Below are 19797 nucleotides of genomic sequence, written 5' to 3'. Positions count from 1 at the left end.
GGCACTGGGATTTATCTCTAATGCATGTACTGACTTTTTGGGATCCTCTTCTCTTTGGATGTATACCTTGCTCAGCATAGACGTAGTAGGGAGGGCCTTGGACTCTCCACAAAGCAAAGTGCCTTACCCTCTCTTAGGATTAGAGGGGGTGGGTGGGAGGATGTGTGGAGGGAATGGGAGGAGGGGACGGAGTGGGAATATGGATTGGTATTTTTTAAAAAAAAATATCTAATAATAATAAAAAAAAAATATGCTATAAACTGCCTATAGGCAATCTCAACCAGGGTGGACACTGACCCAATTTTGATTTCCAAAATGTTTTATTTTTACAAGATGAAGCAGCAAGGATCCTCTTTAATGCATTTGTACAAAATAACATACAGTTGTATAACCTCACAGATAAGAAGCCTTGTTTCTCTGCAGAATCATCCATGGTATACCCTTTCTTGGCTCCAGGCTCTCAAACATGGCTGGACCTCCTGATCAGAGCTCAGCATGCTCTCTGTGTGTTGCCCTCTCTGCTGCCTCCTTGGCCCTGAGTTCAGTCCAAAAAACCACTTCCACGTCTTTCAGTCTGTGGGCTGCCTGGATCGAGGTGCCAAGCTTCATGTAGCCTTCCTTCTGGTCATATTCTGGCCAATGGGGCAGCCCTCTTCCATTAGGGTTCCTGTGAACAGAATTTGAAAAAAAGAAATTCAACAAAGCAACTGAGCTGTCCCCATGATGCTCCAAGATTGGCAAAGATGCCTTGGCCTATCTCTGCCGAGGAGCCTCCTTCCACACCCGTGCCCTTCTCCACCTCCGGGGACAGCTGCGCATGTTTAGAAATTTCCTCCTATTATTTAGAACTTCACTCTCCTCTGAGACCTCATGTATTGAAGGCTGGTGCTCAGCTAGTGGTTCTGTAAGGCTAATGGAGGAATTAAGAGGAGGTTCCTACTTGGAAGAGGCAGGTCCCTGACAGCCTGCTTCACACCATGCTGAGCCTCCACCCCTCCATCTCACTGCTTCCTGACTGCCAAGAAATGAGGTCTGGTTCCCACCTAATCTCCCTTCTCCGCCACATTCCTCTTAGTCACAGGCTCAAAGGGAACATCTCAAAGAGCCCCAATAAAATCTTCATCTGCTAAGTTGACGAACCTCAGGTATTTTGCTTCAGCAATTGAAAGATGACAACACAAAATTATTACTTATGAGTATTACTAAGAAGTGGAGCTTTGTGTGCTTAACTCAACGATGTGGCTCCGAAGAATTTTTTTTCACTGATTTGTGGAGGAGTTTGGAAATGTTTGGAGTGGGCTGTGGAGAATGCAGACTGCAGTGAGTGAGGCATATGGGGAGTTCCAGCAGGCTCCACTAGGAACAAGAGAAGCAAAGCTCATGATGGCTCAGATGGGAAGGAAGCTTCTAAGGGGGTCTGGATTAGAGTGCGTTCATTCTCCAGTCGGGCAATGAATTTGCCTATATTTGTCTGGTCTGATATTTTATGGGGTCCCGAGTTTAATCATGATAAAGCATTTATTGGTCATGGAAGTTCAAGGGTAGCATAGCATACAGGTAGTATAGAGGGTTTTTGTTTTGTTTTGTCTCATTTTAAATCATATTTACAATGAGATTCAGAAGCAAAAACTACAGCATGAGGATTAGAAAAACTCAATCTTGCCATAAACTAAAATTAAAACCATGAAAAACAGCCCACTCAGCACCATGACAAAGGATGTGAGTTAGCTTGAGTACAGGGAGGGTGTGAATGGTAGAGAGTACTTCATTAGGAGAAGCCATCGTTCACGCCCCAGATCAATACGAAAGCTGCCTAGAGGCTCCCATCTCGGGAGTTCGTATGAGCATGAAGTTCAGAGACTTGAAATAACTGAAAAGCCTCTGGTTTCACCCTAGTCCTTACTCTTCAGCCATCTTTGCCTGTGTCTTTCTCTTTGTCATTCATACTTGAGCTCTTTCTTGGTTTCCAGAGCACAACCATCATAGGCAGAAGGCTGTAAAGGTATAAGCTTGTTCCAAGGATGTTGCTTTGAGAAAGTGTTGCTAGATGCCCCTGCCCACAGGGTGCCCTGAAGAATAAATTCTCTGGTATTTGTGTCCTTATCCAGACACTCAGAGGCTATAGCAGCTGATGGCTCATAGAGCAGGGTGACATCTGAAGCCAGAGGTAAATCTTGGTGCTATCTGAACGGGTGTGGTTTTGCAGGCATGAAGAATGCAAGAGCAATGGGGTCAAGGCTTCTATAAAGATTGCAAATGAAAGAGCTGGAGGTCAGTGTGTGTGTGTGTGTGTGTGTGTGTGTGTGTGTGTGTGTGTGTGTGTGTAAGGTTTGAACCCCTGCTGAGGACTATAAAAGCATGAGGCTTCACGCTGTGAGAATGATGCTGATGTTGCCATGGAGACTATTAGTTAGAAGTGCCAGAACCCGGACCTCTTCCTTAGGATCTGCTTAAGACATGAGCACAACCCCCACGTGGGAGGCCCTTGGGGCTGAAGGAAGCGAGACTTTGGGGGAAAGGACTTCCTAGGCTTTTCAGAACCCAAACCAGCCAACAGATTTCTGCTTGCTTGACTTGGAGCCTTAGGGATTAAGCCTATTGTGCTCGATCAACAGGTGAAAGTACCCCTGGGGCATGGTGGGAACTCAAGAAGGGAAAAGTAGTTGGAGGAAGTTGACCCTGAGGGACATGCCCCATGATTTCTGCGACCTACTTTTTTCCTCTCTTTCCTGCCCGACTGCCAGTGAGATGGAGAAAGGAAGGGATTTAGCTATCACCTTATCCCACCATGTTCCAGACTGACAACCAACCAGAACAAGTAGGTCAAATGACCAACAATTGAACCCTCTGAATCTGTGAGTCAACATGAATACCACCCCCACTACGCTGAACCATCTCAGAAGTCCCCTCCCAGCTACAAACCTGATTACTCTGTCTTTGTTAAGAGAGTCACAGGGACTGGAGGTTGACCACACAAACACTAGAAAATACTCCTCCCAACCAATATAGCAACATCACACCCAGACCCGTCCCGTCTTTGCCACCAGCCTCACCCATTGCGAGCAAAGTTGGCCCAGAATTTCATCACCGTCTTGCTGAGATTGATCTCCTCTTCTGAGGCGCCATCTGTGGGGAAGAAAGAATAAGCTTCAGCTACTCACGAGTGGCTTCTGAGTTTAGCAGCTGCACCACGGAAGTGACGGTGACTGTCATTAACGTGGGAACGTATTAGAAATTCAAAGTCTTGACCCTTACCAAGTTAAAAATCTGTCCTTTAAGAATAAGATGGTTAATAATCTACACTTCAAGTTAGTAATCTCTTTCCATACGCTGGCTTCCTTTGTCACCCATGCTCATACAGCTGATCCAAACACAACTCTGCGCAAGGCTATTAAGCCAGGGCCCAAATCCGGGCCTCTGATTGCCAAGGCCACAGGCAGCAAAGAGACATTACCTTTTAAAAACGGAGATCCAAATACTGAGAAGAGTTCATCACCATGGTCTCCTATCACTGCCTTGGGTCTCATGTTTGATACAAAGCTTGGGCGATACTCAAACTCATACATGTAGGTGGGAGCCCCAGCATCTGCGGAGACATGGATTCAGATAGAGATCACCTGCCCACTATACACTACTGTGTGGAGCTAAGGCTTCAAACGGCATGGAGGTCCCTGTAAGGGGAGAAACAGTTCAGGGAAGGGCTTGTTCAGGGCTGCACAACTAGCCGACTTGGAATAAAGGCAGTAAAAACCACAGATACACATAGAAATGAACAAGGATCTCTTTTATTTCAAGTTTGTGTTTCATACCCCACTTCTTCTTTGCTCAGAGAGTATTAAGTTCTTAAGATGGCGAGGTGGCACCAAAAAGAGATGAGTTAAGGGAGAAAGAACTTGTCTCCAGCCCACCCTCCTCTCCTCTGCTTTCTTTCTCACCACCAGCATGTCCTGTCCATGTGTGAAGATGCCAGATCTCTTGCTGACAGAACCATGTGGCTGCCAACTATTGCTTCTTATGGTCTGTCCCGTTCCATGCTCCAAACCTTGGAAATGCCGCCCTTTGTAGCATTCACAAGGAGGAGGGGAGACAGTCCTACAGCAGAGGCAAAAGTGCCAGGTCCCATAGCAGAAAAGTGGGGAGATATTGGAGCCTTGACTCTATGTATATAGTGAGAAATTTGAAAAAAAAATGAAAAAAGGAAAAAATGCTTAGCTGTAAGAAAGCGTCTTCTATATCACAGCATAACCCTTTGCATCTCCACACATTTGTGATCATTGTATGTACATTTCACACACTACTACCATTGTTCACAGATTAAGTTACAGATTCACAAGTTAAAACGTTATTTATATTGTTGTGTGTATGTGGTGTACATGTGCCACCTCGTATGTGAAGGACAGTGGATGATTCTGATTTGAATTAATGGGAGCTGTAGAATTCAAACTCATTTGTGCAACAAATGTTTTGCCCACTGAGTCCCTGCAAAGGCTTAAAGTGATTTACAGCATAGGGTGTACAATAATCTGTCTTATTTCCTCTCACAGTGTTCATCCCTGCAACCACAGAGGCGGTTCACCTGAGCAGTGGAAATCACAGAGGGAAAAGTACGTGACTTTGGTCTGTGCTCCAATCCTGTGATCAACACAAGGAAACAAATGGGGTGTCAGCAAACCTAAGGGTTTCTCATGCCAAGGAAAATCACGAGCAATGCATACAGACAATCCACGGGCTGGGAAAATGTTTGTAAGCTGTACCTGTGATAAGTGTCTATTTAAATGTATGCATAAGGGCTGGCAAGATAGTTCAGCAGTTCAAGCTGGTTGCTGTCAAGCCCCATGACCTGTATTCAATCCCTAGAGGCCATATGGTGATAGGGGAACACCCACTCCCACAATTGTCTTCTGACCTCCACAGGCATGCTATGGCATGTGTGCACCTATACAAGCACATGTAGGACAAAAAGTGAAGAATGCGTATAAGGAGCTCAAACACTGTCTAGTGATAAACAGACAAACAGATAAATACAAAATAATCAATAAAACGAGAAAGGGGACGAGGGCCCAGCAGACATTTCTTAAAAGAAGACTTACAGGCTCAGATTGAAGAAGGCGCAGGGAACACGTGACACTGTCACCTAGACCAGCTCAGGGGTGAGTCAGTGGAACAGCCTAGGCCCTATGAGGTTGAGAGAGCCTGGGCCAGTGCTGAGCTACATGGGAACCCAACGCTGCCAGACTCAAAGCTCTTGTCAGCACACAGAGGACACAGGTTGGTTACACAGACCTATGAAGCCTACCAGGTTTCTGTCCTACCTGAGAAAGCTGATATAAAAAACATTCCTATTAGTGGGATGAATCACTCTCTTCCCCCAGTGAGGGAGAAATTGGACCAGTCTTCAGGTTATTTGTGCATGGTGTGTGTGCATGTATGTGTGTGTGTGTGCGCGCACGCATGTGTGCACACAAGCCCAGGTGTGTGGTGTTTGCTTGTTTTTTACCTGGCTTTTTTGAGTTGGGTTTGATTAGTTTTATTTCACTTTTTATACTTGTCATTTTTTTTTACGTTCATTGTTAAGCACTATGTTAGGCCTTCTGTCTCACCAGAATAGATCTTCTTGCCTGTCCCTCAGTTTATAGCCACAAACCCTTCCATCCTTCGCTTCTGTATTCAGTGCAGTCTCCCCCCCACCCCCCCATATTTCTATCTCCTATACCCCCGCCTGACTCATGTTTCCCTCCCTTTCCCATTCAGCATTCCTCCTTTTGTTCAACAGTTCACAATGGTATCCCTTACATAATTTGCAAGCCACACCTTTCTTCAACCAGTGCCCAGCCCATGGCCTCTGAATCTAAGTGGAAATAAAAGTGCTAGGTATTGGGGTCTCCAATAGCTCGGCTGATGTGTGATATTGGAAATGACAATTCAATGCCCCAAGTTAAAGCTCGTGGGAAGCTTCATGGATAATCCAGATCACAAGGAAGACAGAGTATCAGGGTTTGAAGATAAGCTAGAGGAACCGAAACACTCAGTTAAGATCAATAATAAATTTTCAAAAATTCCACGAACAGACCTGGGGCATGGATGGATGGAGATCCCGGGAGTTTGGGGGCTTCAAGAAAAGATCTATGAATTATGAACACATAAGGAAAAGATTTCTGTGCACAGAGTACAGAAAATATTTTCAATAAAAACATAGAAGGAAATATCCGAAATCTAGAGAAAGAGATGCCTGTCCATGTCCAGGAGCCCTAGAGGACACCAAATTGAGGGAATGCTAAAGGAGCCCTTCACGCCCTATTCTAGTTAAAACACTAAAAAACAAATAAAGGGGAATGGGAGATGCCAGAGAGAAGCCAGGTAACACATAAAGGAAGGCCAGGGGGGGGTCTTATAGCTGATTGCTTAACAGAATCTTTTCAATTCAAAAGGGCTTGGAAAGGTGTTTGTCCAGTTCTGAAAGACCAGAGTTGCAAATTCAACTATCATCTCTTAAAGGGGAACCAGAACCCCTCTACTACGAAAGCAGGCTAAAGGAGCAAACAAGCACTGAGCTACTTTTGCAAAGGGCCCTTGAAGGAGTACTAAAGACCGAAGCGAAAGATAAACACATAGAAGAGACCCCTGGGAAAAATGATAGCAGCACAGTCAGCAAATGCAGAACAAAGCAGGATCACAGATCCAGCGGTGAGCAGTGATACACACTGTGACAGTAGGACTATTGCTCCTTGTTATCAAAGCAAAAAGATGACACTAGCAGATGGTTCAAGAGAGCAAGATCCCCATGGTAGAGGGTAGAAGAGGAGGGGAGAGGAAGGGAGGGGAGCAGAGAAAAATGTATAGCTCAATAAAATCAATTTTAAAAAGCAAGATCCACCTTTTTGCTGCCTCCAGGAAAACCCACCTCCTGTCAAGACAGACAGCACTTCAGGGTAAAAGCGTGGGGAGAAAAACATTTTAAGCAACTGGAACCAGGAAAGCAAAAAGCGTAGCTATTCTGCTATCAGACAAAATAGACTTCAAACCGAAGTGAACCAAAGAGAGAAAAAACAACTCATACTGATGAGGGACAGTCTACCAGGAGGACATTTCTGTTCTAAGCATTTGTGTCCAAAACAAGTGTCCCCAGTTCCTAAAACAAATTCTATTAGATCTAAGCTAATAGGCAACTTTAATACCCCACTCTCACTGATGGACAGGTCATCTGGAAAAAGGAATATAAAACAGAGTCAAATGAAATCAGAAATAGACCAACAAGATACCCAGAGGCATTCGACCCAAACACTTCAGAAGAAACATTCTTGGCAATTTGTGGAATTTTTACTAAATAGCATATAGATATGGATGCAAATCAAGTACCCATAAATGTAAGAAAGTTGAAGTAACTTACTGTATATCTCCTAACAGTGGACTAAATCTAGGAATCAAAAGCAAGAAAAACTCCAGAGAATGCACAAAGCTGCAGAAGTTAAACCACGCACTAATTAGTGGTGTTGAAGAACTCCAGGAAACATTAAAAAAATTCCTAGAACTGAATAGATGAGGCCACAATATACCCGTGCCTGCTGGATAAAATGAAGACAGTCCTAAGAGAAAAGGCCTTTAGCTCTCAGAGCCTACATTAAACAATCAGAGAGGGACTGTCGTGATAGCTCAGCAGGTAGAAGCGCTTGCTGCACACACTGATGACCTGCGGTCAGTCTCTAGACCCCATGTAAGGTGGAAGTAAAGAACTCTTTGTCCTGTGGCCTACATAAGCACATCATGGCACCTGTGTACCTACACACACGCTACTAAGTCCTGCCTTTCCATGTTGGTCCTTAGCATGTTCTGCTATTGTCAACCTCCCAAGATTTCCCAATGACCCCTCTTCCCATAGTGGCATTCTAGTTCCACTTGCCACCATACCTTCAGAAAGAAAGCATCTGCAACAGAAACTGCTGGTGCCATTTAATGGTTATTCTCAACTGTCACTTCGGTTAAACTAAGATATACCTTGATTTGTCAGGGACATCTTTGGGTTTATTTGTGAAGTCATTTATAGAAACAGTTATATCATGAGGGCTCTGATCTACTAAATGATTTAATCAATTGACCAATTCAAAATTCTAACACAGCCCTGAGAGGTGGCAGAATTATGGAAGGTGGAGCCTGTTTTTGAAAGGCGTTTCCAGGTGACAAGGACCTGGTGGCTATTGTATACCTTAGACAATTTCTGTTGCTACTCTACATGGTTTTATTGCATCCTTGTCCCTATGATGTCACAAGCTCCTTCATACTCTCCTGACATCACAGACTGAAACCTCAGAGACTCTAAGCTAAAGCAGACCTTTGTTTCTTAGGTGGTGTGTGTCAGGCTCTCTGTTACAGCACTGAGCAAAGTTACTCTGAAAGTTACTTAACTGTAGCCCTTGTTCTAGGGCAGGCTAGCCTGGCAGCCACGTGCAGCACCATTAACTCTTGCTCCCCTTTCCCATCCTGGTTGTTAGACACAGCTCTGTTCATGCTCACAGTAGATAAAGGTGCCACAAGGCTAACAATATCTTAGAGAAGCGTTCAGTTGATGTGATGTGGCTCCTGGTGGGTTAACGCACGGCTCCCTTGACTCTCGGAAAAGAAAGCCCTAAGATGTTCCTTGTTCCCTAAAGTTCTGCAGTTGTAGCTAAGACAGACACATGCTAGGCAGCTCTCCAGATTAGCGGCCATCTTTTCTCTGCGTCACTTTCTTACCTCCCAATGGTGTTTTCTGGGATTCTTTTCTAAATTAAACTGCATGTGCACCCTTTTCTCATAGATCCTTACTAGTAGAAAAAGCAAAACAACCTTGCAGGTCATATGGAATCAACTTTGAGTCTTGGTCTCAACGGATTTCATTGCTATCTATATCAAGAGGTGGGCAAGCCAGAGACCTAGCAGGTGAACTTATATCCACCCCCCATCCAACACCTGGAACTCACCTCTGTGGCCACGAGACACCATCACTGATGGGATGTTGAATATCACATCTGCAAATATGTCTAGGAACATGTTTTTCTTTTTGGCAGGGTCGTCTGTCCATTCTAAATACTTATCAGCAGCCACTTGAATCAGATTCTCAGGAATTTTCTGAAATGAATCAGAAAGTGACCATCCAACCTGGTGAGAATTAGGACTTCTGCAGTCAGTTAAGAAGGCTTCTATGATTCTAAACTACTTTAATGCTCACCGAACCCTCCTCGTGTTGCTCACAGGAGACTGGAATAAACAAACTATCTAGATTCGCTATCTCTTTAAAAGTGTTGTTGATTAACTTTTTTAAAATTATTTTAATTAATTATTCTGTGGGTTCAGGTATCCGAGTCATATGTTATTACTGTCCCACTGGCTTTGGTGGAAGAGACCCGTGTGCATTAAGAGAATTCATAGATTAAAAACTGTTCTCCAGTGAACGTTATCTTCAGCTGTCCCTATAGAAAAAAGTGACTTCTTTTTCTTGCTCCTGATCCTCCAGAGAAAAGTAATTTCTTAGTGTTTTCCCCTGTTCTCTGGGTAAAAGACATTTATATCCTCACAATGAAGTTCAGAATTAACATGTCTTAAAAAATGAAATGAAAAACAATATGGGTCATATGATTTGCAAGTTAGTAATTTTTCTTTAAATTTACAGAGTCTACACTATCTATTAACCTATAAACAACATCATCCCATGAGTCATAACAAACAAAGAACAAAAATTCTCTTTTTTGGTGTTTTAAAACATGTTTTCTCTAAAAACAGTTCTGGTTGTCCTAGAAGTTGCTTTGAGACAAGGCTTGAATCGAACTCACAGAGATCTACCTGCCTCTGCCTCCTGAGTGCTGGAATTAAGGGTGCCACATCCAGCCCTAAACCCCCCCCCCAAATTTTTTAACTAACTTGGTGTCCACCTATCTGATTTGTATCCTAAGAACTCCATGAGGAAGTCTTGTGCCTCCAGTCCCGAGCTGCACTGGTCTTTGTTTCTGATGCTCTCCATGGTCTTGGTGTTGCTGGCTTTAAATAAACCTTTTCCTCTAAAACTTATTCTGAACTCAATGGGATTTTGATGGGAGAGTCACAAGTAAGGGTTCAGTATACTGGGACGGTAAAGTGGAAAAAATCAAAACCATAGGAGCTTAAACTTGGGTTTTCCACCATCAACTTAGTCTGCTATTAGAGAAGGTCACCAACCTTCTTTCTTTCTCCACTATTTCCCATGATCCCCTACAGCCTTACAAGTATTGGGTAGAACTGCCACAAGAGGGATTTGGCTGTCTTCTGGTCCAGTTTGTTTTCAGAGAGTTGATGCCCCATAAGCTGTTAAACAGATGATTAAGCATTAATAATCATGGAGAAGTAACAAAAGCAAAAAAAAAAAGGCCAACGAAGCAAACCTAAATGGAATAAGGTAGAATATGGGGGGACTTGGCAGACATGGGAGTTTAAGGGTTTGAGGAATGAATTTAACAAAACCCATAAGCACATATGAATGAATACAAGCAACACAGAGAGTTGATCACATCAAGATCACATGTTCCTTTAGGCAGTGAGGGAGCATTTAGACTGTGGTCATATAGAAATCAAGGGCTCAGGGATGCTGGGCATAAGCCACACACTCCCAGAGTTGGGTGGCAGGGGAAACAACACTTAGCATTATGTCTGTGTGTCTGCATTCCTGTGATGCTCTGTGAAGTCTGCATGAAAGCTGAAGAACTCTGGGATGTGCTTACCACATCCAAGTTTGTACTCAGAGCATTGGTCTGGCTTTAGTGTGTCTTCAAGTACTGAAAGCCACATCCCAGGCTGATACCAGGGCCCTAAAATGTCTGCTTGAGAGAGATCCACACTGCCAATAGAAAGTTTGGTGGTGGGCATACAGGAGCCTGAGCCCCTCTTGAGTAGTTTTTTTTAGAAAGCCTGCAATCACTGATGGCTCCTCTGCCCCACGTAATGTAAACTGGCACTCTAAAGGGTCTTACCAGGGACTCTCAGTGCAAATTTACTTGGAAAATTTTAGGTTTCTTTGAAATATAGTTAATCTGGGTGCATAACCCTTGATCAGAGCAGGGAGGAAGATGCTCGATCCCCTGTGGAGTGCATGTACGCGGTCTATACATTCTCACCATTGGAAGGATCCAGCCAAACTCTTGCTTGTTGATGCCCACCATGTATGGGACAGTGTTGAAGCTCTTCTCAGCCAGGACCTCTTCTGGAGTCTTTGGTAGGAACACTCCATCGACCACAGTAGGGAGGAAGGGATAGGTCTAGAGAAGACAGAAAGGTAGCCTCTGTTGTGTTTCTGCCCTGTTACATCCAATGCCCTCTCTGGCTTTCTAATGGCTTGGCCAGCACAAAGACTCCTGTGTCTATGGCCACAGAAAACCAGTGCCTTAAGAGGACTAAGTCTAGGACTCTCTAAGGGGCTGGCACTGGCCAGATGATGGTGGTAGGGAGATAAGGAGGCCAATTTTCATCCAAAGCAAAATATATACTACACAAAAATGTGTGTCAAAGGTCAGGCTAAATATTGAATCTAAAATACCCATTTATATGCTAGCTTGGGTTAAGTATTATAGATAAGTTTATAAAGTTGCTGAAAGCATTGAACTAGCAAATGTTGAGCCATTTCTCCAAGGGAAGTTTGAGAGTTAGTTCTTGGGAGCCTCTGGTCACAATTTTTTTTTTTATCATTCATCTTTTATGAGTCAGTTTCTATTTAGTGATACCTTATGTAATCTCCTGTCTTATAATTATTAGGTAAAAATTGAATTCAATTATAAAAAAAGCACTGTTTGGGGGAAAGGTTTAAAGTGTGTCTGATCCTAGTTCAGGTGAGTATGCATTTGCTTTCTGTCTCACAGTCCTGCTTTCTACTATGCCCTTCTTTTCCTTTCCCATCCTCCCCAATCTGAACCACACCCAAGACTGCTCTCCAGAAGGACATCCCTTCTCCCCCATCTCCTGAAAGGGATGCAAGTCTCTGTTTTCTCTTTTGGATGCACAGTGATGTTGCCTCATTGATACTGAATTCAAGACCAAAAACCTCACAAACTAAAGCTGAAGGGAGCTCATCTACCACATGTGTTTTCTCTGGAATGTGTCTCATGTCCACCCATGCTTGGGGACATGGGACAGCTCTTCATCAGTATGCTGGAAGAGCAGCTTAATCAGAGAAATTAATATAAACAGTAAATAACCGTCAAGATGTCACATTGCAAACATCATGAAGAGATCACTTCTGAATATGGGAGAGGAGTCAAGAAGATCAACTATTGCCTCGATCTGACTTAGATGGGGACCTGGGCATGATGTGACTTGAGCTTCTTGCTGCCCAGAACATGTGGTAAAAAAGACCCAGCTGTGTCAAAAGGGTTGAATTGGGATTGCAAGTACATTTTAGCAAGTGACTTCACAAGCAGATAATCTATGACTAATCAAGGTAGACTACATGTATAAAACCTAAACCAATCCAAACCTCAGTGCTATGGCATACAAAGCCAGTGTTTAGAAGTCATTAGCTCTTTTCTCAAGATGTCTAAACTGAGACCTCATTCACTATTCAAAGAAAATAATCACAAGTATGGAGCCATAATCAAATAGGCTGACAAAATAAAATCTGTCCTGGGCTTAATTGCTGCAGCCTTAGAAAAGCCAGGCGGTGCAGAAGGCTCCATGGAGAACTGCTCATCTGAAGGAAGATACACTGGGCCACTCAGAGCTTGTTGTTTTCCATCTGAAGCAGGATTGGAACAAGAACACTCTATATATAAGTAAAGAAAAGGCAGCATTTCCACAGGGGGAAAGGTTCGGAGCTAATTCATGATGGTCACAAAGGCCTGGGCTTGGAGCCTGCTCTGGGGCAGGGTTAGAGGTCAGAGGGCAGAGAACTTTTTCTCTCTAATATATGATAATCAAAAATGTCTTTGTTGTGGGTGCTGCGGGGCTGCTTTTTGTCCCACACGGCTAGCTTTACACCAGAAATAACAACATACAAACTGTATTCGTTTAAACACTGCTTGGCCCACTAGCTCTAGCCCTTTTTGGCTAATTCTGATATCCCGATCAACCCATCTCTAATAAACTGTGTAGCACCGGTCTTACCGGGAAAGATTCAGCATGTCTGACTTGGCGGCTTGGCTCATCATGTCTGGCCGGGAGAGGGGAGCATGGCCTCTGAGCTCACTTTCTCTTCCTCCCAGCATTCTGTTCTGTTTACTCCTCCTACCTATGTTTTAACCTATGAGGCCAAGCAGTTTCTTTATTACTTAACCAATGACCTTCCTCCATCATGTCTTCAAGTACTAGTTCCACGAAGGAAAGGTGTTTGTCTTTACTCAGCATCTGTAATTCAAAACACCAAGATCCTTATCTCTTTTGGGTCTCTAAGCAAAGTCAAGTTTTTATCAGAAGGAAGATGATATATTCTAATATGTGTTCACAGGAATAGGTCTGGTAACCTCATGAGGAAGCAGAGTGAATAGAGGCCCTCAACATCCTCCCCTCCAAGCATTCTGGCTTCATGCAACAGGTTTTGCAGCGGCTCTTCCCCTGTCTGCAACACTGTCTCCAAATTTCCTAACATCTGGCTTTCTTCCTAATCAAGACATTTTGTGTTGTCTGGATATATCAAACTAATAGCTAACTTTGTCGCCATCTCCAAAGTTATCCTTTAACTCTTTGTCTGACTACAATCTGACACACCCCATATTTTATTTGACCTTCCATTGTTCTCTCCCAGATCCTGGAATGGAAGAATCCAAAAAAAAAAAAAGAAAAGGCACAGCGCAGCATCTGTGCCACTGCTATGCCCCAGCTGTTAAATCATCTCTTTCCAAAATGGTAAAATTTGGATGGGTGGCTAAGTCTCGTTTGATCCTTACAGGGTTTTCAGGAAATCCAGAAGAAAGCCCAGAACAAGACTGTAGAGATCACACAGCTAATGTCACTAAATGCCAACTCCTGCTGAGAGGTGGGAAAGAGGGAGGAGAGGGAGCACACTGCTGGGGTTTCCTTGATACTAGAAGGAGACTGCACTGGCAGTCAGACCTCTGCTCTTCCTCCCTCCCCTCTCAGGGTGCACAAGGAATGACTGTAATATCACAACTCAGATTTTGCATTCACAGTTACTTGGAGCCAGACACTGTTAAGACTCAACATTTGTTATTGTAGGGAAGAAAAGTTCCTTACCTCTTTTGGGTTTCCAAGTAAGTCCAGTTTTAAAAGTTTCTATAAAGATAAAAGCAGAAGATGTGTTAAAAGCCTTCCTTGTACAAAAGTTGGTCATTTGGACTGTGCCTCCAAGGTACCAGGATTCTCTCACCCACAGATCTTCCCTGCCTGTGCTATCTGGGAATGAGCATGGTGTGGAACATGGTGAGGGACATCAGAAGCAAGCGGGAAAAGCTATTGGACCCCAAATCAGGACTGGGGGAGCCCTGGAGAGGATGTCTTCTGCCAGTGCCTATGTTACTCTTCTCCCTCTTCCCCTACTTGTTCCTTCTGGTAACATTGCCTCAAGTTTCCTCAAGAAAACAGTGGAATGATGGGAAAGTCACGGTAGGGAGTGGGTGATCTCAAGAGAGCTGGGGTTGGATGTGAGATGGATGAGAAGGACAGGTTGTTTCTCTCTCCCTCATTTCCCAATTCAAGATTTCAGATATTTGTGTGTAAGACCATGTCCCTGAATGTAGAGAGCCATTCAAGAATGGCTATAGGGTGGTGTCCATCCAAGAGAGTCCTACACATCCATTGCGACATTTGGGAAAGAGATGGTTTCTAAGCAAATAAAATATAAGGTTAGAGTTCTATTGTCTTTTCCTTCATTAAGAGACATAATTATCTGGATAGAAGATAATAAAGAACGGAGAGCTGAGACATAGAGACAGGCAGATTCTCAATGATGTCTTTGTAAACTCTGGAACCAGCCATATCTTGAATTCTCTATTCAGAACAGCTCAGTTACCTGAAGATACCATTACAACCATTCTTCTTTTCTAATCTAGAATCCTTGCACCAGAAAATCCTGATGCCCACAAGCTTGATGGTGTTCCTCCAGCTCACTCTTTTCTCTGCCGTGGTCACCAAGATTGTTGTGGTCATAATGCCGAGGCAGAGAAGCATAGGATATAGTTTAACAACCTGTGACTTTGCTTGGCTTGGGCTATGGATGCATGCCTCTTCTAACTACATTCACATGGCAACCTAGGGCTCTCACTTACAGGTACTTTGTGCATACACTCCTCATCAAACAAAATAACTGCAATTGATTGGCAGCCTAGGACCCCCACCTTCATTTAACTGACTGCAGACACAATACCACTCAAAACAATAGAATGCATCTTTTCTATCCCTAACCACTATAAAACCTGCCCTCTTGTGGAAAACTTCTATTCAAGCATATATCTCGGTATAGAAAGTAGAGGTTGATTGGGCCTGAACTAGTTTTTGGTGCATATGCAATAAGATGAACTGTGCCCTTTGAGTTAACTTTTAGTAGGAATTTTCTGTGTGTCATCTTGTGCTCAAACATTCTGGGCATGAATATAATAAAAATCACATGCTTCATGGGATGGGACATGCACTGTAACAAATGGCATACATAGTCTAAGCCTACCAATCAAATCAGGGAAGCACCCACACTGTGTCTCTTAGCAACTGACCTCTTTCTTTTGGTTCTCATGAAAGGAAGTCCCAAACATCCTGTGGAACCCTTAAGTACACTCACTGATGGGGTTCATTGTCCCTCTTGACAATGATATTTCTTCCTGGTCTACATTACTATTTCACCTTTGAAAAATTCCCTTTCTTGCTACTATGAAATCTGTCAGGGGCCGCATTTCAATTCTTTGAATAAGAGTCTAATAACTTGGACACAGCCATACAGATGCCAACAACTGGTAAGACTACTACGCTGTAGCTACTATGTATCCCCTCCATGGAGAAGTGTCTGGGAAGACTGCTACACTGTATGACATGCCTCTATCAGTGAAGGGAACACTGTGTATGTGTTTGAGCATGTGTGCATATATGCTGGAGCAATGGATAATCACAGGAGCCCTTCCTTAAGATCTCAGATCATCTTGAGGTGTCCTTGAATTTTAGGCCCCCTGGGTTTTCCTAAGTCAACATCTATTTCTGAATAGTTTGGTTCTCTTGTATCACACAGATAATGTTTGAAATATTTTCTTTCTTCTAGTATTAGAATATAGCTATCTAAAGTTTTTGAACATCTTTTCCTCTTTTTATGAACTTCATGACCAAAGTAACCAAGGCCATATTTATTCAAATCATGGAGAAACAGGGAAAGACCTGCCAGGGTTTGCCCAGGAGTACCTGGAAGGTCCATTGTCCAGACAGAGAGGCCAAGAGCTCAGGTGATTCCTGTGCTTATTTACATTAGCACTCCCCAACCGGGGTGGTAGTTCTTATGACCTTGCATGCTCTTTTTCTCTAGATGTTTGTTCTGCTGTTTCATTATGATGGAATATTCCCATGATTGCTCATAAGTCCTCAAATGTCACTTCTCCAAGAACTATTCCCTATAATTATATTCAATTATTGTCTCTCTTTACTGTCACTTTTATCTCACTTAGTACATATCTTTGAATTTCTATGAATAGTTCTGTGTAAGATGGAACAATGTCCCATTTTTGTCTGCATTATTTCCACATACATTGGATGAATGGATGGATGATGGCTTGGCAGGTGATAGGTAGTTTAATTGGTTGATGTGTAGGCTAGTTGATACAAGTAGAACTGGATAATATTGGGAAAAAATATAGATATAAGTTGGCTGAATGGTTCATAGATTATAAAACACTGAAAAGTCAATTAATGAAAAATTAGAAATATATTACTAACTTTTGATTAAAGAATACCAACATATAGGTTGAGCTAAAGGATGAATTGATTGAAAATCGATGAACAAATGGGGAGATAGATGACTATCTTAATATCCTATTGAGGCAGAATAAGAAATTCTAGAAAATTGGGCTAGAAAATTATAAATTAGTTTCTGTATCAAATAATATTGTGATATGACATACTTCCAAAAAACATGCTTAATACTCTAAGCCCCATGAATTCAGGAGGGTGTTTACTTGCAGATCCTAAGATACACACAAAAGCAAAAATGTTCAAAAAGTGAGCTTCCCTATGCTTGGAGGGCTGTCATACAAATTTTTATCATGCTATTATTGGAATACCTTTAGCATATGAGTTATTTAATAATAAGAAAGGGAAACTGAAACTCACAACGAGGATCTGAGAACAACAGATTTGAAAGGCAAGGAACTGTTCCATGCAGTTTGTCTATGACAAAGGGCAGCTGAGCAGATGAAGATTAGAGTCAAGCATATAGAGTGATGGCCACTGGACTGTAGAATGGATATACTTACCATTTTTTGTGAGGTCTCCATGAGTTCTTCCTCTGTCTTCTGGCGCAAACAATGGACCATAACAGCTGATGTGGTCGTTTTACATCCAGAAAGATTAGCAACCAGCTGCCAAAGATCACAGCCAACAGCAGAGGTCAAAGGCAATACCCTCCACTAATGCATATAATAGACTCTGTCTCATATTCATTTCTATCTATGTCTCCTTCTTTGTATCTATCTATCTCTCTATATCTATCTATCTATCTGTATCTATCTATCATCTTTCTATCTCTATCTATCTATCTATCTATCTATCTATCTATCTATCTATCTATCTAGAACATCATGCAGTTCTGGTTGGTCTTGAGTTTGCTAAATAGATTAGGTTTGTCTAAAAGTGACAGTAATTCTCCTGCCTCTGCTCCTCAAAGTAATGGTATTATATGCATGAGTCACCATGCTCATGTTCCACAAACAAATTCTAAAGACAAGCTTCAAAAATATACTTGTGGTCATTTGAATAAAAATGTGCCCTACAGGACCATAGAGAGTGGCATTATTAGGAGGCATTGTCTTGTTGGAGTTATGTGTGGCCGTTTTTGTGGAAATGTGGTTTTTGAGATCTCAGATGTTCAAGCTATGCCCACTCTGGGACACACAGTCTCCTTTTGCTGCCTGTGGTCAAGATATAGAACTCTCAGCTACCTTTCCAACACCATGTCTGCCTGAATGCCATCATGCTTCTGGCCATGATGATAATGGATTAAACCTCTGAACTCTAAGCCATCCCCAATGAAATGTTTCCTTTATAAGAGTTGTCACGAGCATGGTGTCTTTTCACAACAATAGAAACTCTACCAAGGTAGTACTCCAGTAAGTCTGGTTGGTGATCCTACAGAGTGTTGCCTCTGATACTAGCTCGAATAGTGAAATTTGGATACAGAAGTACTATCTTCATTACTGCCAATTATCCCTATTAATATATTTATCTCTAACACCACAAAATATACACAATCCTCCAGGATTTCAGGGCTTCTGAGGAGATCATTTGTTATGGAGGTTTCAAATATTGCTTCCTTCTCTTCTCAAATAGTTGACTGTAGGTATGTCATAGAATCTCTTTTTGCCTCAGCTTCTCCACACAGGTGAGGATGATGACTGTGCCTATTTTTAAGGAGATCTGACGTATATGATATGACTAAGACAGGTGCAGGATCTCAGGGCATCTACACAATATTATTCACACAAAGGGGCCTTGGAGCCTGCATAGTGTGGTGCAGATGGGGTCATAGCAGTCCCCATCACTTCAGGCATCCATTGAGCATTTAAGATGAACCCCATGGAAAGAAAAATCCCCGAGGACCCTAGAAAAGCAAAGGGCACAGATGCTGTTCAAAGTGATATGTACCTCAGCAACGGGCTTGACTTTTTCTGTAAACAGAGCAGCAGTGAGGGCCACACCACTCTGGGAAATGGCCCTGTGGAAGAGGTTCTTGGCCAGAGGAGACAGCACCTGGAAGGAGAGAGAAGAGGAGGAGGATATATGCTTACCAAGGTGGTCAGTTACTCTTTAATGTGTCCTCCAGCTGCTCCTCTGCCCTGGCCATTCCTCTGTGGACATGGCAGATGACATGTCTCCTGGTCTGCTTCCCTGACATCTCTTTGGTTTGACATCCCCAAGAGAACATCAGTGGGATAGAAAAGAGACCAGAGTAAGAGACGGAGCAAGAATCATGTGGCAGGTGCTCAAGAGGGCAACTGGAAAGACGGCTTGTTAACTCTGCCACAGAGCCTGTCCTGTCATTCCTACTTGTCAGAATATATCTTGAGAATAAGATCGTGGAGGCCTGCAAAAAATTTTAAAGTGCTTATTCTTTGTCATAGTAAAACTTGGAAACAACTCGAGATCCTAATATTACAATATTTGGCAGTAAGAATTTATTTTTAGCTTTTTTTATGTTTCTATAGCCTGCCTGCAACAAGCAGGGTAGGCGCCTTGTTTGCGACCTGCCCATCCAAAACAGAGGCCTGATCTTCGGCGCCAGGAGACCTAGCTTTGGGGTGAGTTTCGGGCCCCGCGGCACCAGCCTGGGACGGGGAGCTCAGAGGTTCCTTGGCCCCCAAGCCTTCTTGGGCAGAACCCTCCCCACTTCGGCCCCACCGCCCTCTTTAGGCACATAACATCAACCAGCCCAGCCTGTCTGGGCACTGGGTCCGAATCCTTGGGGCACTCAAGCGGGAGGGAGTGCCTTTGTTCCTATAGCCTGCCTGCAACAAACAGGGTAGGCACCTTGTTTGCGACCTGCCCAACCAGCACGGAGGCCTGATCTCTCGGTGCCAGGAGACCCAGCTTTGGGGAGAGCCAACATTGGGGAGAGCCAGTGTTGGGTAGGCAAGGAGACCTGATCCGGTAAAAGAAGATCCATAA

General features: G+C 43.2%; 1 protein-coding gene across 3 annotated transcripts in view; it reads right to left on the bottom strand.

Annotated features, from left to right (window-relative positions):
• Window positions 1-328: 328 nt before the first annotated feature.
• The window catches only part of LOC102002427 (carboxylesterase 1D-like), a 36521-nt gene continuing 17052 nt past the window's right edge, over window positions 329-19797 (bottom strand). For 2 of the 3 annotated variants that reach the window (XM_005367007.3, XM_026789186.1), the window contains exons 6-14: window positions 18778-18882; window positions 17391-17495; window positions 14182-14220; window positions 11118-11258; window positions 10231-10311; window positions 8955-9102; window positions 3455-3586; window positions 3054-3126; window positions 329-667 (exon numbers count right to left, since the gene is read on the bottom strand). In XM_005367007.3, the coding sequence (XP_005367064.1) occupies window positions 484-667; window positions 3054-3126; window positions 3455-3586; window positions 8955-9102; window positions 10231-10311; window positions 11118-11258; window positions 14182-14220; window positions 17391-17495; window positions 18778-18882 (1008 nt within the window). In that variant the 3' untranslated portion in view covers window positions 329-483. The remainder of the gene's footprint in view (window positions 668-3053; window positions 3127-3454; window positions 3587-8954; window positions 9103-10230; window positions 10312-11117; window positions 11259-14181; window positions 14221-17390; window positions 17496-18777; window positions 18883-19797) is intronic. The other variant, XM_026789187.1, reaches the window with a different exon arrangement.

Source organism: Microtus ochrogaster, unplaced genomic scaffold (genome assembly GCF_000317375.1).
Source record: "Microtus ochrogaster isolate Prairie Vole_2 unplaced genomic scaffold, MicOch1.0 UNK15, whole genome shotgun sequence".
In the NCBI taxonomy this organism is placed as follows: domain Eukaryota; kingdom Metazoa; phylum Chordata; class Mammalia; order Rodentia; family Cricetidae; genus Microtus; species Microtus ochrogaster.
This window is presented reverse-complemented; position numbering and strand designations above follow the sequence as displayed.